This window comes from Adelges cooleyi, unplaced genomic scaffold, assembly GCF_023614345.1.
Source record: "Adelges cooleyi isolate 19-005CV unplaced genomic scaffold, UGA_ACOO_1.1 ACOO_flye_CR_arks_rails_tigmint_CR_PRNA_593, whole genome shotgun sequence".
Taxonomy (NCBI): Eukaryota; Metazoa; Arthropoda; class Insecta; order Hemiptera; family Adelgidae; genus Adelges; species Adelges cooleyi.
The window spans coordinates 23285-42126 of NW_026096289.1; the positions used below are offsets into that span (position 1 = coordinate 23285).

Sequence of the window (18842 nt, forward strand, 5' to 3'; positions counted from 1 at the left end):
AGCTACATTCTTAAGTTATAAAAAAATTAACTCGAGCAAGTAAAAAGTTATTTTTTACAAATTCATCTGAAGTTAAAACAACGATTAAAAGCTTATTACGAAAAATCTGAGTAAGAAATGTTTCATCATTTTCAAGTTTTAGTCGTGTGCTTTTGCTTGATGCCTTTTTAGAGTATTTTGGTGACCATACGATTTTTTACAGACGGAGCATTCATAACGTACCCCACCAATATGTATGCGTTCATGAGTTTTGAGGGTAGATTTTTGACTGAATTTTTTTTCACACACATCGCACTTAAACGGTTTCTCACCGGTATGTATCCTTTCATGTTTCTTGAGATCACATTGTAGACAGAATGTCTTTGCACAGAAATCGCATCTAAATGGTTTCTCACCGGTATGTATCCTTTCATGTTTTTTGAGATTAGATTTTTGACTGAATTTTTTTTCACAGACATCGCATCTAAAAAGTGTTTCTCCGGTATGTGTTCTCTCATGAGTCTTGAGAGAAGACTGTTGACTGAATTTTCTTTCACACACATTGCATTTAAAAGGTTTCTCTCCGGTATGCATCCTTTTATGAGTTTTGAGGTAAGATTGTGTATTAAAACATTTTTCACAGAAATTGCATCTAAAAGGTTTCTCTCCGGTATGTATACGTGCATGAGTTTTGAGGGTAGATTGTTGACAGAATGTCTTTGCACAGAAATCGCATCTAAATGGTTTCTCACCGGTATGTATCCTTTCATGTTTCTTGAGATCACATTGTTGACAGAATGTCTTTGCACAGAAATCGCATCTAAATGGTTTCTCACCGGTATGTATCCTTTCATGTTTTTTGAGATTAGATTTTTGACTGAATTTTTTTTCACAGACATCGCATCTAAAAAATGTTTCTCCGGTATGTGTTCTCTCATGAGTCTTGAGAGAAGACTGTTGACTGAATTTTCTTTCACACACATTGCATTTAAAAGGTTTCTCTCCGGTATGCATCCTTTTATGAGTTTTGAGGTAAGATTGTGTATTAAAACATTTTTCACAGAAATTGCATCTAAAAGGTTTCTCTCCGGTATGTATACGTGCATGAGTTTTGAGGGTAGATTGTTGACAGAATGTCTTTGCACAGACATCGCACTTAAAGGGCTTTTCGTCAGTATGAATCCGCCAATGTCTTCTCAGGGATAATTTTGATGTAAAACTTTTTAAACAAATACCACAATTAAATAGGACATCTTTGTTTCGAGTATAGTAATCCAAATAGTTTGTAAAATTTGAAGTGTCGATCTCGTTACAAGGATAATGAATACTGCAACACGCATGAAACAAAATAAATTAATTTAAGATTAATATTTTATAGCAAATATTAATATTACTATAGTTATATGTGTTAATGCATCAAACAAGCATAATTTTAAAGAAATAATTTCAAGGATTTGGCATACGACACATAATTACTAAAATAGTTGTACTTTATCTGTTTGTATTTATGTTATTTTAAGTGGCAGCTCTGAGGAGCTTTTAGAAAGTCGATAGTGTTATTTTTATGTTCACAGGTAACTGCTATTTAGTAATCATGGAATAGTAGGTCGGTTTAGACACCATAATATCCCCAAAGGAGGACTTGAAAGTAACTTATGCTTACTCTTAGTAATCAAACCTCACTTATAACTGTTATTTGTGACATGCAGGATTCTTTTAATAATTAAAGTAAACAACCTCATCACTAAACCGTCAATCAACGTTTACTTAAAACGGTAATTTATGCTTAAATTCTATTTTTCTTTGTTATGTCCGTGGTTACCTTAAAATATGGTTTTTAATTCGTCGTTTTGTCTTAAACGATTTTTGGCAGTAATTGCAGTCATACAACGGTGTTAGCTCTTTTTCAGCATCAAACAGTTCATGCCTTACGATTTCAATATCTGATTCGAAAACACAATCATTGAAGCATTCTTTTTCAAATTTGACATTCAAATCGTCGTTATTGCAGCTAAATTTACAACAAACAAAATTGACATAATTTTTATTTTGTATTAAAATTAAAAAAAATATATACATAATAGTTACAAAAAAAAAAGAATAAAGAACTTGCGTGTATGTTAAAATTTACTATGACACAGAGACTAGAAACATATTTCAAGGGTAAAATACTTGAAATCGTTGTAGGTGGAATGGTAGAAAACAATATAACATGGTAAATATCATGAGAATGTACGGTAACATAATGCAGTAATATAGACTTAGACCGGTCATCGTACCCACAATTTTATTTTTTTTGGTATTTTGGTTTAACATCATATTGATAAGAGGTAGATATAGTTTTAAAACAATCTTTAATCAAACGAAGAAGTGGTTATTACTATAAGTTAAATGTCAGCAAACGCTAACGTCGATACCAACGATGGTTTATAGAGGAGGACGACATAATTACAAAAGATTAATAAATTTATTTAGGATAAAAAAAATGGTTATAAAAATAGCCTTACACATAAGTATTGTCGACCTTATTCTTTATCAAATACTCCTCTGTTGTAGAAATTTCATTGTTTTTGAACTGCACATTTAACGGTTTGGGTGCAATGACTTCAAAGGAGTGTTGTTCTGTTTCATCATTTTCAAGTTTAATTTTCAACATTTTATACCGCTTCCAAACTCTATAATTGACATTTATAGGACAAATTAATTACAAAACTTTACTATTTTATTAAGTATTAAATTTAGTAATAACAATGATATAACAAAGAATAATTTAGTTAACATGATTTGAAAAATAAAAAACCAACAAAGTTTTGAGTGGTATATTTTTTTTTTTTTTTAATATTTAAAACTAAATAATAATTTACTAAAATTAGATGAATAACACAAAACTACAAGTACGACTTGTTGGTAAGAATCTAACACGATAAAGATTAAAACTAGACGATAGCCCATTTTGTCGACTATGTTAAATTAAAGTGACATTCTGTGTCATTCAACCAAACTCCGAGCAATTAGTAAGTAATAAACAAACACATATGGATTATAATTCTATTTATTAACAAGCAGCATTCTAAGTCAATGGAATACGGAAAACACGACAATAATGTATACAAAACGGTAGGTACTCACATTACGTAGAACCGTAAACCGCTGTTCACGGCTGCTACTTAAAATGTATAACAAATGAATTACAGGCAAGACAAAACTCAATTGGAACTCATTAACGAAACACAACGCAATACGTTAAGTATTTAATATTTATCACAGAATTCGACCAAGTTATTTTGATTAAAATCTAAAAAAAATTACCAATCGGACCCGTAGCAACAATAATGAAAACAAATTGTTTCTATGGCGCTAAATCTAATTGAACTAGTTATAATCAACAGAAAGGAGCGATTGCAAAATAAAAATCTCAAATACTAACAAAAACAAAGTTTGTATTTAATGTAGGTTTATTAACGCGAACTGCAAGACAAATGACAATGTAAACATTTTCTAGACAGATTTGTGATAGTGTGTGTTTGTATGATAACGAGTGATTGTCACAGGTGGAGGTACAACGCAGCATGGAGGTAAACTGGGGTTTTATAAGGCATACAAATCAATTACCCAACTCCGGTTTCAAAGCTTGTTGTAAATTTACCTTCATCGAAATCCTATATAATGTATTAATGCGTTTACCTAAGTTTTTATTCGTTATGGAAACCCATACGCTGACTTGTAAAATTAGTTTTTAATATTATGACCAAAAAATATATAATACAAATATATATTAATAATAATACAATTTACAACTAATATTCTGCATAATATAAAAGTTATTAAAAAATATATAGGTAGCACAATAAATCGAAAACACAGTAATACAGTGGAAACAATAAACTAAAAATATCAAAATAATTAAAATAAAACTTAATTTTCATAACCATGGTTAGTTGGTTATAAAAAAAATACACATTTTTAATTAATAACCAATTTAAAAATATAAACTTACTTGTTAATATTTTAACAAAATAACAATATTATCAACTATTTTTCATGTGTAAATTATAGAACTAAAAAATGATATTATAAAAATATAAAAACTTAAAAATGTATATAGTCTGTGAACAGAATTATAAGTCAAATAGAAAACGTCAAAGTAATGATCAATTAAACGATAGTAAACATTGAAAAACTATAAAAAAATTAAAGCTGACACTTATTTTCCCTTTAAAATACCTATATGTGAATAGGTAGTTTTTCTTCGTACTAAAGAAAAAAAACAATACACTTTTATTAACATTTTGAATATATATATATATTTTTTTTTAATAGTATAATTTAAATATTCTTTTGTGTTTTATTATAAAATATGCAAATAAAAACTCAGTATATCGATCAACTGGTAGCTTAGTTGAAAACCGTGGTACAAATCTAAAAGAACTAAAATGTGTGTATTATATAATTTGGTAAATAATATAGTGAGGAGTTTTTACAAACAGCCAGTCTACTATAAAATTGTGTTTATGTATCTACTTACACTAATTATTAATTAAGCCATAGTTCTAAAATATTATATATGTGCGTTTTTTTTTTACTTAAGCTATCACGTATGATCTTTGTTGAACACAGAAGTCTATCAATGTTGAATCTATTATCTTATGTAATATTTAATATGGACAGTTAAGATATTTAAAGTTATTTCGCTTGAATTAAATTGATACATTACTAACTAATGAATTTAATTTATTTTTTCCAGAGCTGTTAATTTAACTCATATTTCTCCACTTCAAAATGTCATAGACCAATCAGATATTATGTGCAATGTATATAAGCTTAACTAATATTTAAAATCAATCAATAAACTGGCTTTTCCGTTACATAATAAGCAAGTTTAATTATTTTACTCTTAATACTGTATTTTTTGTCAAACAAGAGACATACCTATTGGTATATTTAGCACGAAGAAAGTACTTATTAAATGTATCTATTTAATACTATACATTATCCATTTCTTATACATTCTTGTTTTAACTTTTAAAAACATATTATTATAGTTAAAATTAAATTGTCAGTTCTTATTTTTGAAGTGAAATTATTTCTCAAGTGGTATTTAATAATACATTTTTCTAAATAAAAACTTAATTTAAATTTAATAGAAAAATGGCGGTGTATCGACAAAGTGTGAGATATTAAAAAGGAATAAGGTTTTAACTTAACCGACAAAACATCAAAATTTTTAAATTTAATTAAAAACATTTCTTTCCTTGTTTTCGCTGCTTTTTGCCTGTTTATTACTAGGCACTGGTTGGCAAAGATGCTTGTTTTTAACTACTTAAAGTTGTATTAGCTACATTCTTAACTTATAAAAAAATTAACTGGAGCAAGTAAAAAGTTACTTTTTAACAAATTCATCTGAAGTTAAACCAACGGCTAAAAACTTATTACGAAAAATCTGAGTAACAAATGTTCACACTACATTTGTTTATCGTCATACTTACAAAGACATTACCTTTATTATGATAGCTTTATGCTCCTGTTAATTATCACGGTGACAACGTTTAAATTTCAAATAAATAATTATCAGAAATTTTTCCAAAAATTTGAAATTGTTACCCCGTTTTTAAGATTCAGTTTTAATAGATTTAAGTTATTCAAAAACATTAAGTTATAAACCACAAAAAAATGGTGATTTCCAAAGTTTTTAAGTTTAATTAACAATTTATCTATCTGATATTGTTACTTAGTTGTGCCTACTTAAAAAAATCTACAGAAATATCTAATTTCGATTTATTATATATTTTTTGCAAAAAGAACTTTAGCAACAAATTGGTAATAATTACTAAATCCTTCGATGAACTGTTGATGAGACATCGTTTCTTATACCTAAACAAATAACGTTATTAACTCTGAAAATACCTTATTGTTTTAAATCAAGCGAAACCAAAATTAACTATTAAGTATTTTAATAAATAATAGAAACAGTATAATAACATATATTTTCTTCAACGTGTAAATAATGCATCAAACAAATTTTTTAAAATATAAATGTAGAAAGAAATTTTATACAGATGAAAACATAAAATTAATAAAATTAAAATATAAAAAAAGTTTCTATAAAAATGATTAGTCGGATAAAAATGAATAAATATTTTAAATTCAAAACCAAGTTTGAAGTATAAGCTTACATAATACTCGTATATTATACATTATTATGTTAAAACTTAAATTATTATAGCTTCACTATTATAACTGTAATTTAATATTTTTATGTTTGAGAACAATTAGTTTTCGAGTACCTTAACCGGAATTACAAAATATGATTCGACAAAGGTGAATAAAAAATTGAATTTTAGCTAAATAACCTTACCTAAGAAAAGAAAACAATCAGTATAATTTAAAAAAAAATGTTATTTAAACATTTACACAGAAAGTCCGACTATTACGCTGTGCTGATTTATATACAGTTTCAAATAAAATATAAATTTAAAACTCAAGTTAAACTACTAACAAAAAACCATCAATTCAAAATTAACTTGTATACGAGTTTCTAGCCAAGACATTGCCTGAATAGATTTTATAATTTATACATTTGTTTTGTGTGTGAGCTAGAGAAATGTACTATAAAAAATATATTTCAGCACAATATTAATTCAATTAAAAAGTATATTTGATATTTATCTTTTTTTAACTTGGACGTTAAATGCCTTGGCTACCTATAATTACCTCGTAATTAACAATATAATGAAAATATGTTTATTATCTGTGTTAATTTACTCACACCTAGCAACCTGGAATTTGTTTACAATCAATGTACTCAAATCATGTATTTTAATTTTTATTTTGTGGCCTAACTATAGGTACATAATATGTATAGTAAGTAGTATAGTAGCACTATATTATAGTTTTGAACAATTTTGAACATCCCTTCTGCCCCAAATTGCACATCATTTTGTTAGTAAAAAAAATAAACAATAATTATACTATATTTCTATACGTGTTTAACTATTAGACTGTATTAGCCTTAGTGAAATATTATTATCATTATAATTAGGTATACTGTCTAAAACGAGCATCAACTATAGAAGTGTACACCGGATTATTTCCGGTAGAGTAATTTAATAACCTGTCAAAGTAATACTCAATTTAAAACCAACGGTATCTATTTCTGTTTTTGCGTTGAAATATTATAAAAACTAAATGACCTAAACTAAATAAAATAGCTTGGTGATTTCGAAAATTGTTGGTTGAAGCCTGTGATAAAAATACGGTAACTGCGCTTTATGATTAATTTTTATTATTCATAATACTAATAGTTGTTAGGTGTATTTTAACTTATGACCACTAATGTTTCTACTCTCAAACACGATGTGTGTTCTTGAGAACGAACCAATAAAACTAATAAAAACAATGTATTGAAGATATTTCCACAATTGCTGAACCGATGTTTTCATATACAAATTGAAACGCTAAATCTATATTTAAAATACTTTTTTAAAATTGGTTACAAAAAAATACAATTTGTAAGGGGAGGATTAGAAATATACACAATATTTTGTATGTAAAATAGTTATTGATAGTACTTTAATTAACTAATATCGTTTAATTAACTATAATATATATGATAGAAAAATCTATATTCACAACGATTTATCATCTTGCTAAAACGTATATATTATGCTACATAAAACAATTTATATTGTTGGTTAGACACAATTTATGTGAACTACAACTAGTAGTATTAGCTTTAATAGTAAAATTGCTCAATGTAATGTAATGTTTTTTTAACAAAGGTCTGTAACCTTTTTACAATAGTATCTGAAAATGTGTCATATTTATTCACTAGACATTCATTTTCAATTTAATAACATCTTGTACACTACAAATTAAAAACACCGTCTTCCTTAAATACATTTTTGTACTATAATACAAAAGTAGCAAAATGAAACGAAAATACAAATTTTTGCAAAGGGAAAAACAACAAACTTAGAAAAAAAAATTGTATTTAATAATTATAAAATAATTCACTTAAACACGACTGGTAGATTGAGTTAACATAAATCTTGTAAACAAATTTTAATAGATAATAGAAAAATGTAATAAAAAAATCAACAGTTATTTTAGTAGACTATAAACTTATTTTAATAAATACTAGAAATAATATAATAGCCCACCTATAATTTACCGTGTAATAAATGCATCATACAGATGAAAAAATTAAATTAAAATAATTAAAAAATAAAAAAACAGTTTCCATAAATATGATTAGACGGATAAAAATATTTAAAATTAAAAATAAATTTTAAAATATAAACTTCTAATACTCGTTTAATAAAAATAATTTATATTTAAAACAAACAGTAATTATAAAAAATATATATGACCAAAAAATATATAATACAATTATATATGAATAATAATACAATTTACAACTAATATTCTGCATAATATAAATGTTATTAAAAAATATATAGGTAGCACAATAAAACGAAAACACAGTAATACAGTGGAAACAATAAACTAAAAATATCAAAATAATTAAAATAAAACGTAATTTTCATAACCATGGTTAGTTGGATACAAAAAAAAATACATATTTTTAATTAATAACCAATTTAAAAATATAAACTTACTTGTTAATATTTTAACAAAATAACAATATTATCTACTATTTTTCATGTGTAAATTATAGAACTAAAAAATGATATTATAAAAATATAAAAACTTAAAAATGTATATAGTCTGTGAAAAGAATTATAAGTCAAATAGAAAACGTCAAAGTAATGATCAGTTAAACGATAGTAAACATTAAAAAACTATAAAAAAAATTGGTAAATATACTCGTATATCAATAATTCATATTAAATCGTAGGTTAAATAAAGAGCAAAATAATGAAAAATTGTTACCAAAACTATTTTAAAACTGTCAAATAGTCACGAAAGGTATATGAGGTTTTAGTCGTGTGCTTTTGCTTGATGCCTTTTAAGATGATATTGGCAACTATACGATTTTTTACAGACGGAGCATTCATATCGTACCCCACCAATATGTATGCGTTCATGAGTTTTGAGGTTAGATGGATGACAGAATGTCTTTGCACAGACATCGCATTTGTAAGGTTTCTCTCCGGTATGTATCCTTTCATGATTTTTGAGATTAGATTTTTGACTGAATTTTTTTTCACAGACATCGCATCTAAAAAGTGTTTCTCCGGTATGTGTTCTCTCATGAGTCTTGAGAGAAGACTGTTGACTGAATTTTCTTTCACACACATTGCATTTAAAAGGTTTCTCTCTGGTATGTATCCTTTTATGGTAGTTGAGGTTAGATTGGTGACTGAATGTTTTTTCACAAACGTCACAATTAAAAGGTTTTTCTCCAGTATGTGTCATTTTATGAGTTTTGAGGTGTTCTTTTCGTCCAAATGACTTTTCACACACATTGCATTTAAAAGCCTTTTCGTCCGTATGAATCCGCCAATGTCTTTTCAGGTTTGATTTTGATTTGAAACTTTTTAAACAAATACCACAATTAAATAGGACATCTTTGTTTCTAGTATAGTTATCAATAGAGTTTGTACAATTTGAAGTGTCGATCTCGTTACACGGATAATGAATACTGCAACACGCATGAAACAAAATAAATTAATTTAAGATCAATATTTTATAGCAAATATTAATATTACTATTATTATATGTGTTAATGCATCAATCAAGCATAATTTTTAAGAAATAATTTCAAGGATTTCGCACACGACACATAATAGTGTTGAAATTTACCCATTTGAAAATATTTTTACTTGTGTTATTTTTTAAAAATATAAAATATAATTTTTTATATTTTCAAATATAGAAATTAGAAAATATTTATTTATTTATCTTGTTTACAATGCATTAAATATTGGATTTTAAATGACTTCGTAAGTATTATAATAATTCAAATCTAAATAAGTAACGGTCAGTCTACATGTTTTATACATTTATAGAATATAAAAAGGGCGAGTATGTAATTTTGTATACAAAATATTATAAAATATTACTAGCAGTAGAAATACTCTGAATGTTATTTTTTAAGAAAAAAAAATAAAATAAAGAGGAGTTGAAGAAGTAGGAAAGTACGACAGAATCATAGAATTAAATATTCATCTCATCGAAAACTATAAGTAAATTAGCATTGAGAATAGCTACGAAATAAAAGAATAAGAGTAAACATGAATGTATGCAATTTTAATTTTATTACAGACAATTAAACGCGAAACAGAGACTAGAAATATAATAAGAGGGCTCCATACAGACCATTTTTAAGGAGTTTTGTATAGGCAATATTTAAGAAAAAATTGGTTTAAATAAATTTCGACCAAGTCAATAAATTTACCGGTTAATTTGTATAAGCTTCAAGGTATTATTTTTAATTTAAATCATTTTGTCTATGAGTAAAAGCCATTTGAGTTAATACAACATACATTTTTTGTTCCATCGCACAGGCTCAACCAGTGATCCGATAAGTAATATGAAAACAGATTTGAATTCGTCATGAAATTTACTTGACATCGGTCGACGTACTTTTTTGATTTCTTATTACTACTATGTATAAAACACGTTTGAACATTTTATACAATTTCAACATTTTAAAATAATATTTAGAAAGGGTTTAAATTTAAAATTGAAAAAAGTCCTTCGACCGATCCTAAGTAAACTTCATGACAAATTCAGATCCGTGTTTAGATTGCTTATCGGATCACTGGCTAGGCCTGTGCGATGGAATGAAAATTATGTATTTTGACTGAAAAAATGGTCTGTATGGAGCCCCCTAAAAGGTAAAATTATTTTGCATGGTAATTTTTTATTCAACTAATACATATTACAGTATTATTTATAAAGCAATAGTAATTATTAACTTTTAATATAAACTGAGTGGCCATAGACATAGATTGGGTCTCCTATCGACAGTTATTTTCAGTACCTACACTATATTTTCATTAAATATAATCAAATTATTTATATATATATATATATAAAAAGTGGGCCAGAGAAACAGGAAAATTTGAAAGTTTTAGTGGCAGCCCTAAGGAGCTTCTAGAAAGGCGATAGTGTTATTTTTATGTTCACAGGTAACTGCTATTTAGTAATCATGGAATAGTAGGTCGGTTTAGACACCATAATATCCCCAAAGGAGGACTTGAAAGTAACTTATGCTTACTGTTAGTAATCAAACCTCACTTATAACTGTTATTTGTGACATGCATGATTCTTCTTTTAATAATTAAAGTAAACAACCTCATCACTAAACCGTCAATCAACGTTTACTTAAAACGGTAATTTATGCTTAAATTCTATTTTTCTTTGTTATGTCCGTGGTTACCTTAAAATATGGTTTTTAATTCGTCGTTTTGTCTTAAACGATTTTTGGCAGTAATTGCAGTCATACAACGGTGTTAGCTCGTTTTCAGCATCAAACAGTTCATGCCTTACGATTTCAATATCTGATTCGAACACACAGTCATTGAAGCATTCTTTTCCAAATTTGACAATCAAATTGTCGTTATTGCAGCTAAATTTACAACAAACAAAATTAACATAATTTATATTTTGTATTAAAATTAAAAAAAATATATACATAATAGTAACAAAAAAAAAGAATAAAGAACTTGCATGAATGTTAAAATTTAACGTGACACAGAGACTAGAAACATATTACAAGGGTAAAATACTTAATACCTGTGTAAAATAAAGAATAATTTAGTTTACATTGTTTGAAAAATAAAAACCATCCAAATTTTCAGTGGTATATTTTGTTTTTTTAAATATTTAAAACTAAATTTTAATTTACTTAAGTTAGATGAATAACACAAAACTACAAGTATGACTATTGACTTATAGGTAAGAAGTCAAGACGATAAAGATTTAAGCTAAACGATAGACCATTTAGCGGACTAGGTTAATTTAATGTGGCGTTGATCCCGTATCATTAGACACAACACGACTCCGGTGTACGAAGCACCTATCTTTTAGGATACATGGGATTTTATACTTCAATAACTAAATAAGTGATTGGCTTCTTTTTGGTGTGAAAAAGTTACATAGATGCACATGGTCAGTTTCCAACAGCTGAATTAAATATATTTTGGTTTTGAAATGTGTTTCATTCACTAATTTGTCAGTATCGTGTTTATTGTTGGATACATCATAATGCTCATCAACTAAGTAATTAACAAAGCCTAAATTATTATTTTACTGTATATTCAGACTTTTATCTATAAATAGTTCAATAAATTTGGCTTTTGTGTAAGCATAGAAGGTCTATTAGCTAAAAGGAGAGTAAAAAAAAATACATATACATTTTTTATATATACTTAAAATTTGGATTTATTTATAATTCACAATCAGACCATTAACATTTTATTATTATAGAGATAAAAATAGAAATTACTTATGTACTATATATAAAACTTTTAAAATAGTATTTACTAAACAATTATTTTAAAAGAGTATACATTTTACTGCAAATTTAACTGATCGATAACAAGTTTTAAATAAACTCATATGTTTAATATAATTTAAACCCTTATGATTTATAATAGCTTAAAGTGAATTAAGTTACTCAAGAAAAGTTCATGTTTCTCTTTACTTTTTATAACGTCAAAAATAATTGTTTAAACAATATTATTAAAACTATTTTGAAAATGAATTATGACATCATCAATTACATTTTTTTTTAAATTACGGAGGAAGTCATAGTTACAAAAGCTTAATTGTTTTATCTAGTAAAAAATGGTATTAAAATTGACTTACTCATAAGTATTGTTGACTTCATTCTTTACTATACACTCCTCTATAGTAGAAACTTCATTGTTTTTGAACTGCACATTTAACGGTTTGGGTGCAATGACTTCAAAGGAGTGTTGTTCTGTTTCATCATTTTCAAGTTTAATTTTCAACATTTTATACCGCTTCCAAACTCTATAATTGACATTTATAGGACAAATTAATTACAAAACTTTACTATTTTATTAAGTATTAAATTTAGTAATAACAATGATATAACAAAGAATAATTTAGTTAACATGATTTGAAAAATAAAAAACCAACAAAGTTTTGAGTGGTATATTTTGTTTTTTTTTTAATATTTAAAACTAAATAATAATTTACTAAAATTACATGAATAACACAAAACTACAAGTACGACTTGTTGGTAAGAATCTAACACGATAAAGATTAAAACTAGACGATAGCCCATTTTGTCGACTACGTTAAATTAAAGTGACATTCTGTGTCATTCAACCAAACTCTGAGCAATTAGTAAGTAATAAACAAACACATATGGATTATGATTCTATTTATTAACAAGCAGCATTCTAAGTCAATGGAATACGGAAAACACGACAATAATGTATACAAAACGGTAGGTACTCACATAACATAGAACCGTAAACCGCTGTTCACGGCTGCTACTTAAAACTTATAATAAATTATTAACAGACAAGACAAAACACAATTGTAACTTACTAACAAAACACAACGCAATACGGTTGTATTTATCATAAAATAAGTTATTATGATTAATATTTAGAAATTCTCACGAATCGGACCCGTAGCAACAATAATGAAAACCAATTGTTTCTATGGCGCTAAATCTAATTGAACTAGTTATAATTCACAGAAAGGAGCGATTGCAAAATAAAAATCTCGGACACTAACAAAAACAAAATTTGTATTTAATGTAGGTTTATTAACGCGAACTGCAGGACAAATGACAATGCAAACATTTTCTAGACAGATTTGTGATAGTGTGTGTTTGTATGATAACGAGTGATTGTCACAGGTGGAGGTACACCGCAGCATGGAGGTAAACTGGAGTTTTATAAGGCATACAAATCAATTTCCCAACTCCGGTTTCAAAGCTTGTTGTAAATTTACCTTCATCGAAATCCTATAAAATGTATTAATGCGTTTACCTAAGTTTTTATTCGATATGGAAACCCCTTCGCTGACTTGTAAAATTAGTGTTCAATATTATAATTACATTACAACAAAAATACCATGTGTTATCTTTATCCCTATATTTTTTTATACAGCGTAATAAGGTAGTACGATTCGGTTTTTAATTTATCTGAGAACGCGACCATTCTGATTTACTACTAGCCAACCCTAATTATGAGTATTTTACTTTTAATCAAATATAAAAAACTATAACAAATCATACTATCTTTATAAAATATAAAACTGAAAAAATTAAAGATTAAAATACAAAGTTGTCTAGGGGACTTTTTAGGTATTCACCGTGTTTCCAATCAGTATAAAAATATAGTAAATAGTAACAAATATTATATTTCATAAGTTTGAAATAAGGAAAGCTAAAATTATAATAAATATTATATTATGGTTCCTCGAAACTTTTGAATAATGAGTTAAACAATAGTAAGAGGTTTTTACAAACAACCATTCTCCTGTAAAATTGTCTTTTTGTATCTACTTACATCGTTTAATCTTTGTTGAAGTTTGAACACAGTTGTATATTTTAAAATAACACAATACATTGTGTTTAAATTAGGGTTGGGACTAATATTCGGATTTGGCGGATATCCGGATTATTTGATATCCGGATAATTCGGATACGGATATCCGAAATCCGGATAATTTTGGATATCCGGATAATTGATCAACTATCCGGATATCCGAGTTTCAGATATCAAATAATATTTAAATTATCCGGAGAACCAAAACTATCCGAATAGTTAAAAAATTATCCGGATAGTTTCGGATGTTAATTTAATTTTTAACCAGCCGAATATATTTTTTTGAGTACTCAAATTTATGTATTTTTTGAAACTTTCACGGGTTGAAATATCACATGGATGATTTTCAGATATATTCGTGTCAGTGGTTATTAACCGGCAGCGGAACAGTCGTGACAACCCTGAGGATGGACTCTGCAAAGAGTCCGAATAGTCGGTTAACAACCACTAACACAGATATATCTAAAAATCATTCATGTGATAGTAAAATTTAATTAGGTGTCGTTATTTAATTATTCGGTATGTTTAAAAACACTGTACCTATATTATTATGGTATATTTGTCTTATAAAAATGAAATGAATATCCGGATAATTTTTAACTATCCGAAACTATCCGGATTTAGGATATCCGTATCCGAATTATCCGGATAATTCGGATAGGCCCAACCCCTAGTTTAAATCTCTAAAAGGTCCATGTTGAGTCTATTATCTTATGTAATATTTGATATGGATCGTATAAATATTTAAAGTTAGATATTTTAGTTTAGATATTTCACTTGTATTCAATTCATACATGATTAACTAAATAATTTTATTTTTTTGTTCCAGAGCTGTTAATTTAACTCATTTTTCTCTACCTCAAAAATGCCATAGACCAATCAGATATTATGTGCAATGTATATAAACTTAACTAATATTTAAAATAAATCAATAAACAGGCTTTTCCGTTACTTGATACGCAAGTTTATTTATTTTACTCTTAATACTGGCTTTTTTTTGTCAAATAAGAGACATACTGGTGCATTTAGCGCGAGTAAAGTATTTATTAAATGTATCTATTTAATACTATACATTATCCATTTTTCATACATTCTTGTTTTAACATTTAAAATATATTATTAAAGTTAAAATTAAATTGTCAGTTCTTATTTTTGAAGTTAAATTATTTCTCAAGTAGTATTTAATAATACATTTTTCTAAATAAAAACTTAATTTAAATTTAATAGAATAATGGTGGTGTATTGACAAACTGTGAGATATTAAAAAGGAAGAAGGTTTTAACTTAACCGACAAAACATTAAAATTTTTAAATTTAATTAAAAACATTTCTTTCTTTGTTTTCGCTGCTTTTTGCCTGTTTATTACTAGGCACTGATTGGCAAAGATGCTTGTTTTTAACTACTTAAAGTTGTATTAGCTACATTCTTAAGTTATAAAAAAATTAACTCGAGCAAGTAAAAAGTTATTTTTTACAAATTCATCTGAAGTTAAAACAACGATTAAAAGCTTATTACGAAAAATCTGAGTAAGAAATGTTTCATCATTTTCAAGTTTTAGTCGTGTGCTTTTGCTTGATGCCTTTTTAGAGTATTTTGGTGACCATACGATTTTTTACAGACGGAGCATTCATAACGTACCCCACCAATATGTATGCGTTCATGAGTTTTGAGGGTAGATTTTTGACTGAATTTTTTTTCACACACATCGCACTTAAACGGTTTCTCACCGGTATGTATCCTTTCATGTTTCTTGAGATCACATTGTAGACAGAATGTCTTTGCACAGAAATCGCATCTAAATGGTTTCTCACCGGTATGTATCCTTTCATGTTTTTTGAGATTAGATTTTTGACTGAATTTTTTTTCACAGACATCGCATCTAAAAAGTGTTTCTCCGGTATGTGTTCTCTCATGAGTCTTGAGAGAAGACTGTTGACTGAATTTTCTTTCACACACATTGCATTTAAAGGTTTCTCTCCGGTATGCATCCTTTTATGAGTTTTGAGGTAAGATTGTGTATTAAAACATTTTTCACAGAAATTGCATCTAAAAGGTTTCTCTCCGGTATGTATACGTGCATGAGTTTTGAGGGTAGATTGTTGACAGAATGTCTTTGCACAGAAATCGCATCTAAATGGTTTTCACCGGTATGTATCCTTTCATGTTTCTTGAGATCACATTGTTGACAGAATGTCTTTGCACAGAAATCGCATCTAAATGGTTTCTCACGGTATGTATCCTTTCATGTTTTTTGAGATTAGATTTTTGACTGAATTTTTTCTCACAGACATCGCATCTAAAAAATGTTTCTCCGGTATGTGTTCTCTCATGAGTCTTGAGAGAAGACTGTTGACTGAATTTTCTTTCACACACATTGCATTTAAAAGGTTTCTCTCCGGTATGCATCCTTTTATGAGTTTTGAGGTAAGATTGTGTATTAAACATTTTTCACAGAAATTGCATCTAAAAGGTTTCTCTCCGGTATGTATACGTGCATGAGTTTTGAGGGTAGATTGTTGACAGAATGTCTTTGCACAGACATCGCACTTAAAGGGCTTTTCGTCAGTATGAATCCGCCAATGTCTTCTCAGGGATAATTTTGATGTAAAACTTTTTAAACAAATACCACAATTAAATAGGACATCTTTGTTTCGAGTATAGTAATCCAAATAGTTTGTAAAATTTGAAGTGTCGATCTCGTTACAAGGATAATGAATACTGCAACACGCATGAAACAAAATAAATTAATTTAAGATTAATATTTTATAGCAAATATTAATATTACTATAGTTATATGTGTTAATGCATCAAACAAGCATAATTTTAAAGAAATAATTTCAAGGATTTGGCATACGACACATAATTACTAAAATAGTTGTACTTTATCTGTTTGTATTTATGTTATTTTAAGTGGCAGCTCTGAGGAGCTTTTAGAAAGTCGATAGTGTTATTTTTATGTTCACAGGTAACTGCTATTTAGTAATCATGGAATAGTAGGTCGGTTTAGACACCATAATATCCCCAAAGGAGGACTTGAAAGTAACTTATGCTTACTCTTAGTAATCAAACCTCACTTATAACTGTTATTTGTGACATGCAGGATTCTTTTAATAATTAAAGTAAACAACCTCATCACTAAACCGTCAATCAACGTTTACTTAAAACGGTAATTTATGCTTAAATTCTATTTTTCTTTGTTATGTCCGTGGTTACCTTAAAATATGGTTTTTAATTCGTCGTTTTGTCTTAAACGATTTTTGGCAGTAATTGCAGTCATACAACGGTGTTAGCTCTTTTTCAGCATCAAACAGTTCATGCCTTACGATTTCAATATCTGATTCGAAAACACAATCATTGAAGCATTCTTTTTCAAATTTGACATTCAAATCGTCGTTATTGCAGCTAAATTTACAACAAACAAAATTGACATAATTTTTATTTTGTATTAAAATTAAAAAAAATATATACATAATAGTTACAAAAAAAAAAGAATAAAGAACTTGCGTGTATGTTAAAATTTACTATGACACAGAGACTAGAAACATATTTCAAGGGTAAAATACTTGAAATCGTTGTAGGTGGAATGGTAGAAAACAATATAACATGGTAAATATCATGAGAATGTACGGTAACATAATGCAGTAATATAGACTTAGACGGTCATCGTACCCACAATTTTTTTTTTTTTGGTATTTTGGTTTAACATCATATTGATAAGAGGTAGATATAGTTTTAAAACAATCTTTAATCAAACGAAGAAGTGGTTATTACTATAAGTTAAATGTCAGCAAACGCTAACGTCGATACCAACGATGGTTTATAGAGGAGGACGACATAATTACAAAAGATTAATAAATTTATTTAGGATAAAAAAAATGGTTATAAAAATAGCCTTACACATAAGTATTGTCGACCTTATTCTTTATCAAATACTCCTCTGTTGTAGAAATTTCATTGTTTTTGAACTGCACATTTAACGGTTTGGGTGCAATGACTTCAAAGGAGTGTTGTTCTGTTTCATCATTTTCAAGTTTAATTTTCAACATTTTATACCGCTTCCAAACTCTATAATTGACATTTATAGGACAAATTAATTACAAAACTTTACTATTTTATTAAGTATTAAATTTAGTAATAACAATGATATAACAAAGAATAATTTAGTTAACATGATTTGAAAAATAAAAAACCAACAAAGTTTTGAGTGGTATATTTTTTTTTTTTTTTTAATATTTAAAATTAAATAATAATTTACTAAAATTAGATGAATAACACAAAACTACAAGTACGACTTGTTGGTAAGAATCTAACACGATAAAGATTAAAACTAGACGATAGCCCATTTTGTCGACTATGTTAAAT

General features: G+C 27.3%; 2 protein-coding genes across 2 annotated transcripts in view; both read right to left on the bottom strand.

Annotated features, from left to right (window-relative positions):
- LOC126844020 (zinc finger protein 665-like) overlaps positions 1-18842 on the bottom strand; it is a gene marked incomplete at its 3' end in the record, with an annotated part of 56241 nt that overhangs the window by 23280 nt on the left and 14119 nt on the right. The window contains exons 4-7 of the mRNA XM_050581863.1: positions 12757-12924; positions 2487-2654; positions 1802-1990; positions 975-1306 (exon numbers count right to left, since the gene is read on the bottom strand). Coding sequence (XP_050437820.1) covers positions 975-1306; positions 1802-1990; positions 2487-2654; positions 12757-12905 — 838 coding nt within the window. The remainder of the gene's footprint in view (positions 1-974; positions 1307-1801; positions 1991-2486; positions 2655-12756; positions 12925-18842) is intronic.
- On the bottom strand, positions 15514-18526 carry LOC126844023 (zinc finger protein 28-like). Its single transcript, XM_050581865.1, has 5 exons — positions 18378-18526; positions 17694-17882; positions 16766-17198; positions 16555-16719; positions 15514-16469 (listed from the first exon to the last, which is right to left on the bottom strand). The coding sequence occupies exons 1-5, from the start codon at positions 18524-18526 to the stop codon at positions 16035-16037; spliced, it is 1371 nt and encodes a 456-aa protein (XP_050437822.1). The 3' UTR covers positions 15514-16034.

What these genes read in the sequence shown, in the direction of transcription:
- LOC126844023 (XM_050581865.1), bottom strand. Translation starts at nt 18,526, where the DNA reads ATGTTGAAAATTAAACTTGAAAATGATGAAACAGAACAACACTCCTTT. An exon ending in ATTAAAAACCATATTTTAAG is followed by an intron (nt 17,199 to 17,693) that starts GTAACCACGGAC and finishes TGCGTGTTGCAG; the next exon opens with TATTCATTATCCTTGTAACG. An exon ending in TACCCTCAAAACTCATGCAC is followed by an intron (nt 16,470 to 16,554) that starts GTATACATACCG and finishes AACTCATAAAAG; the next exon opens with GATGCATACCGGAGAGAAAC.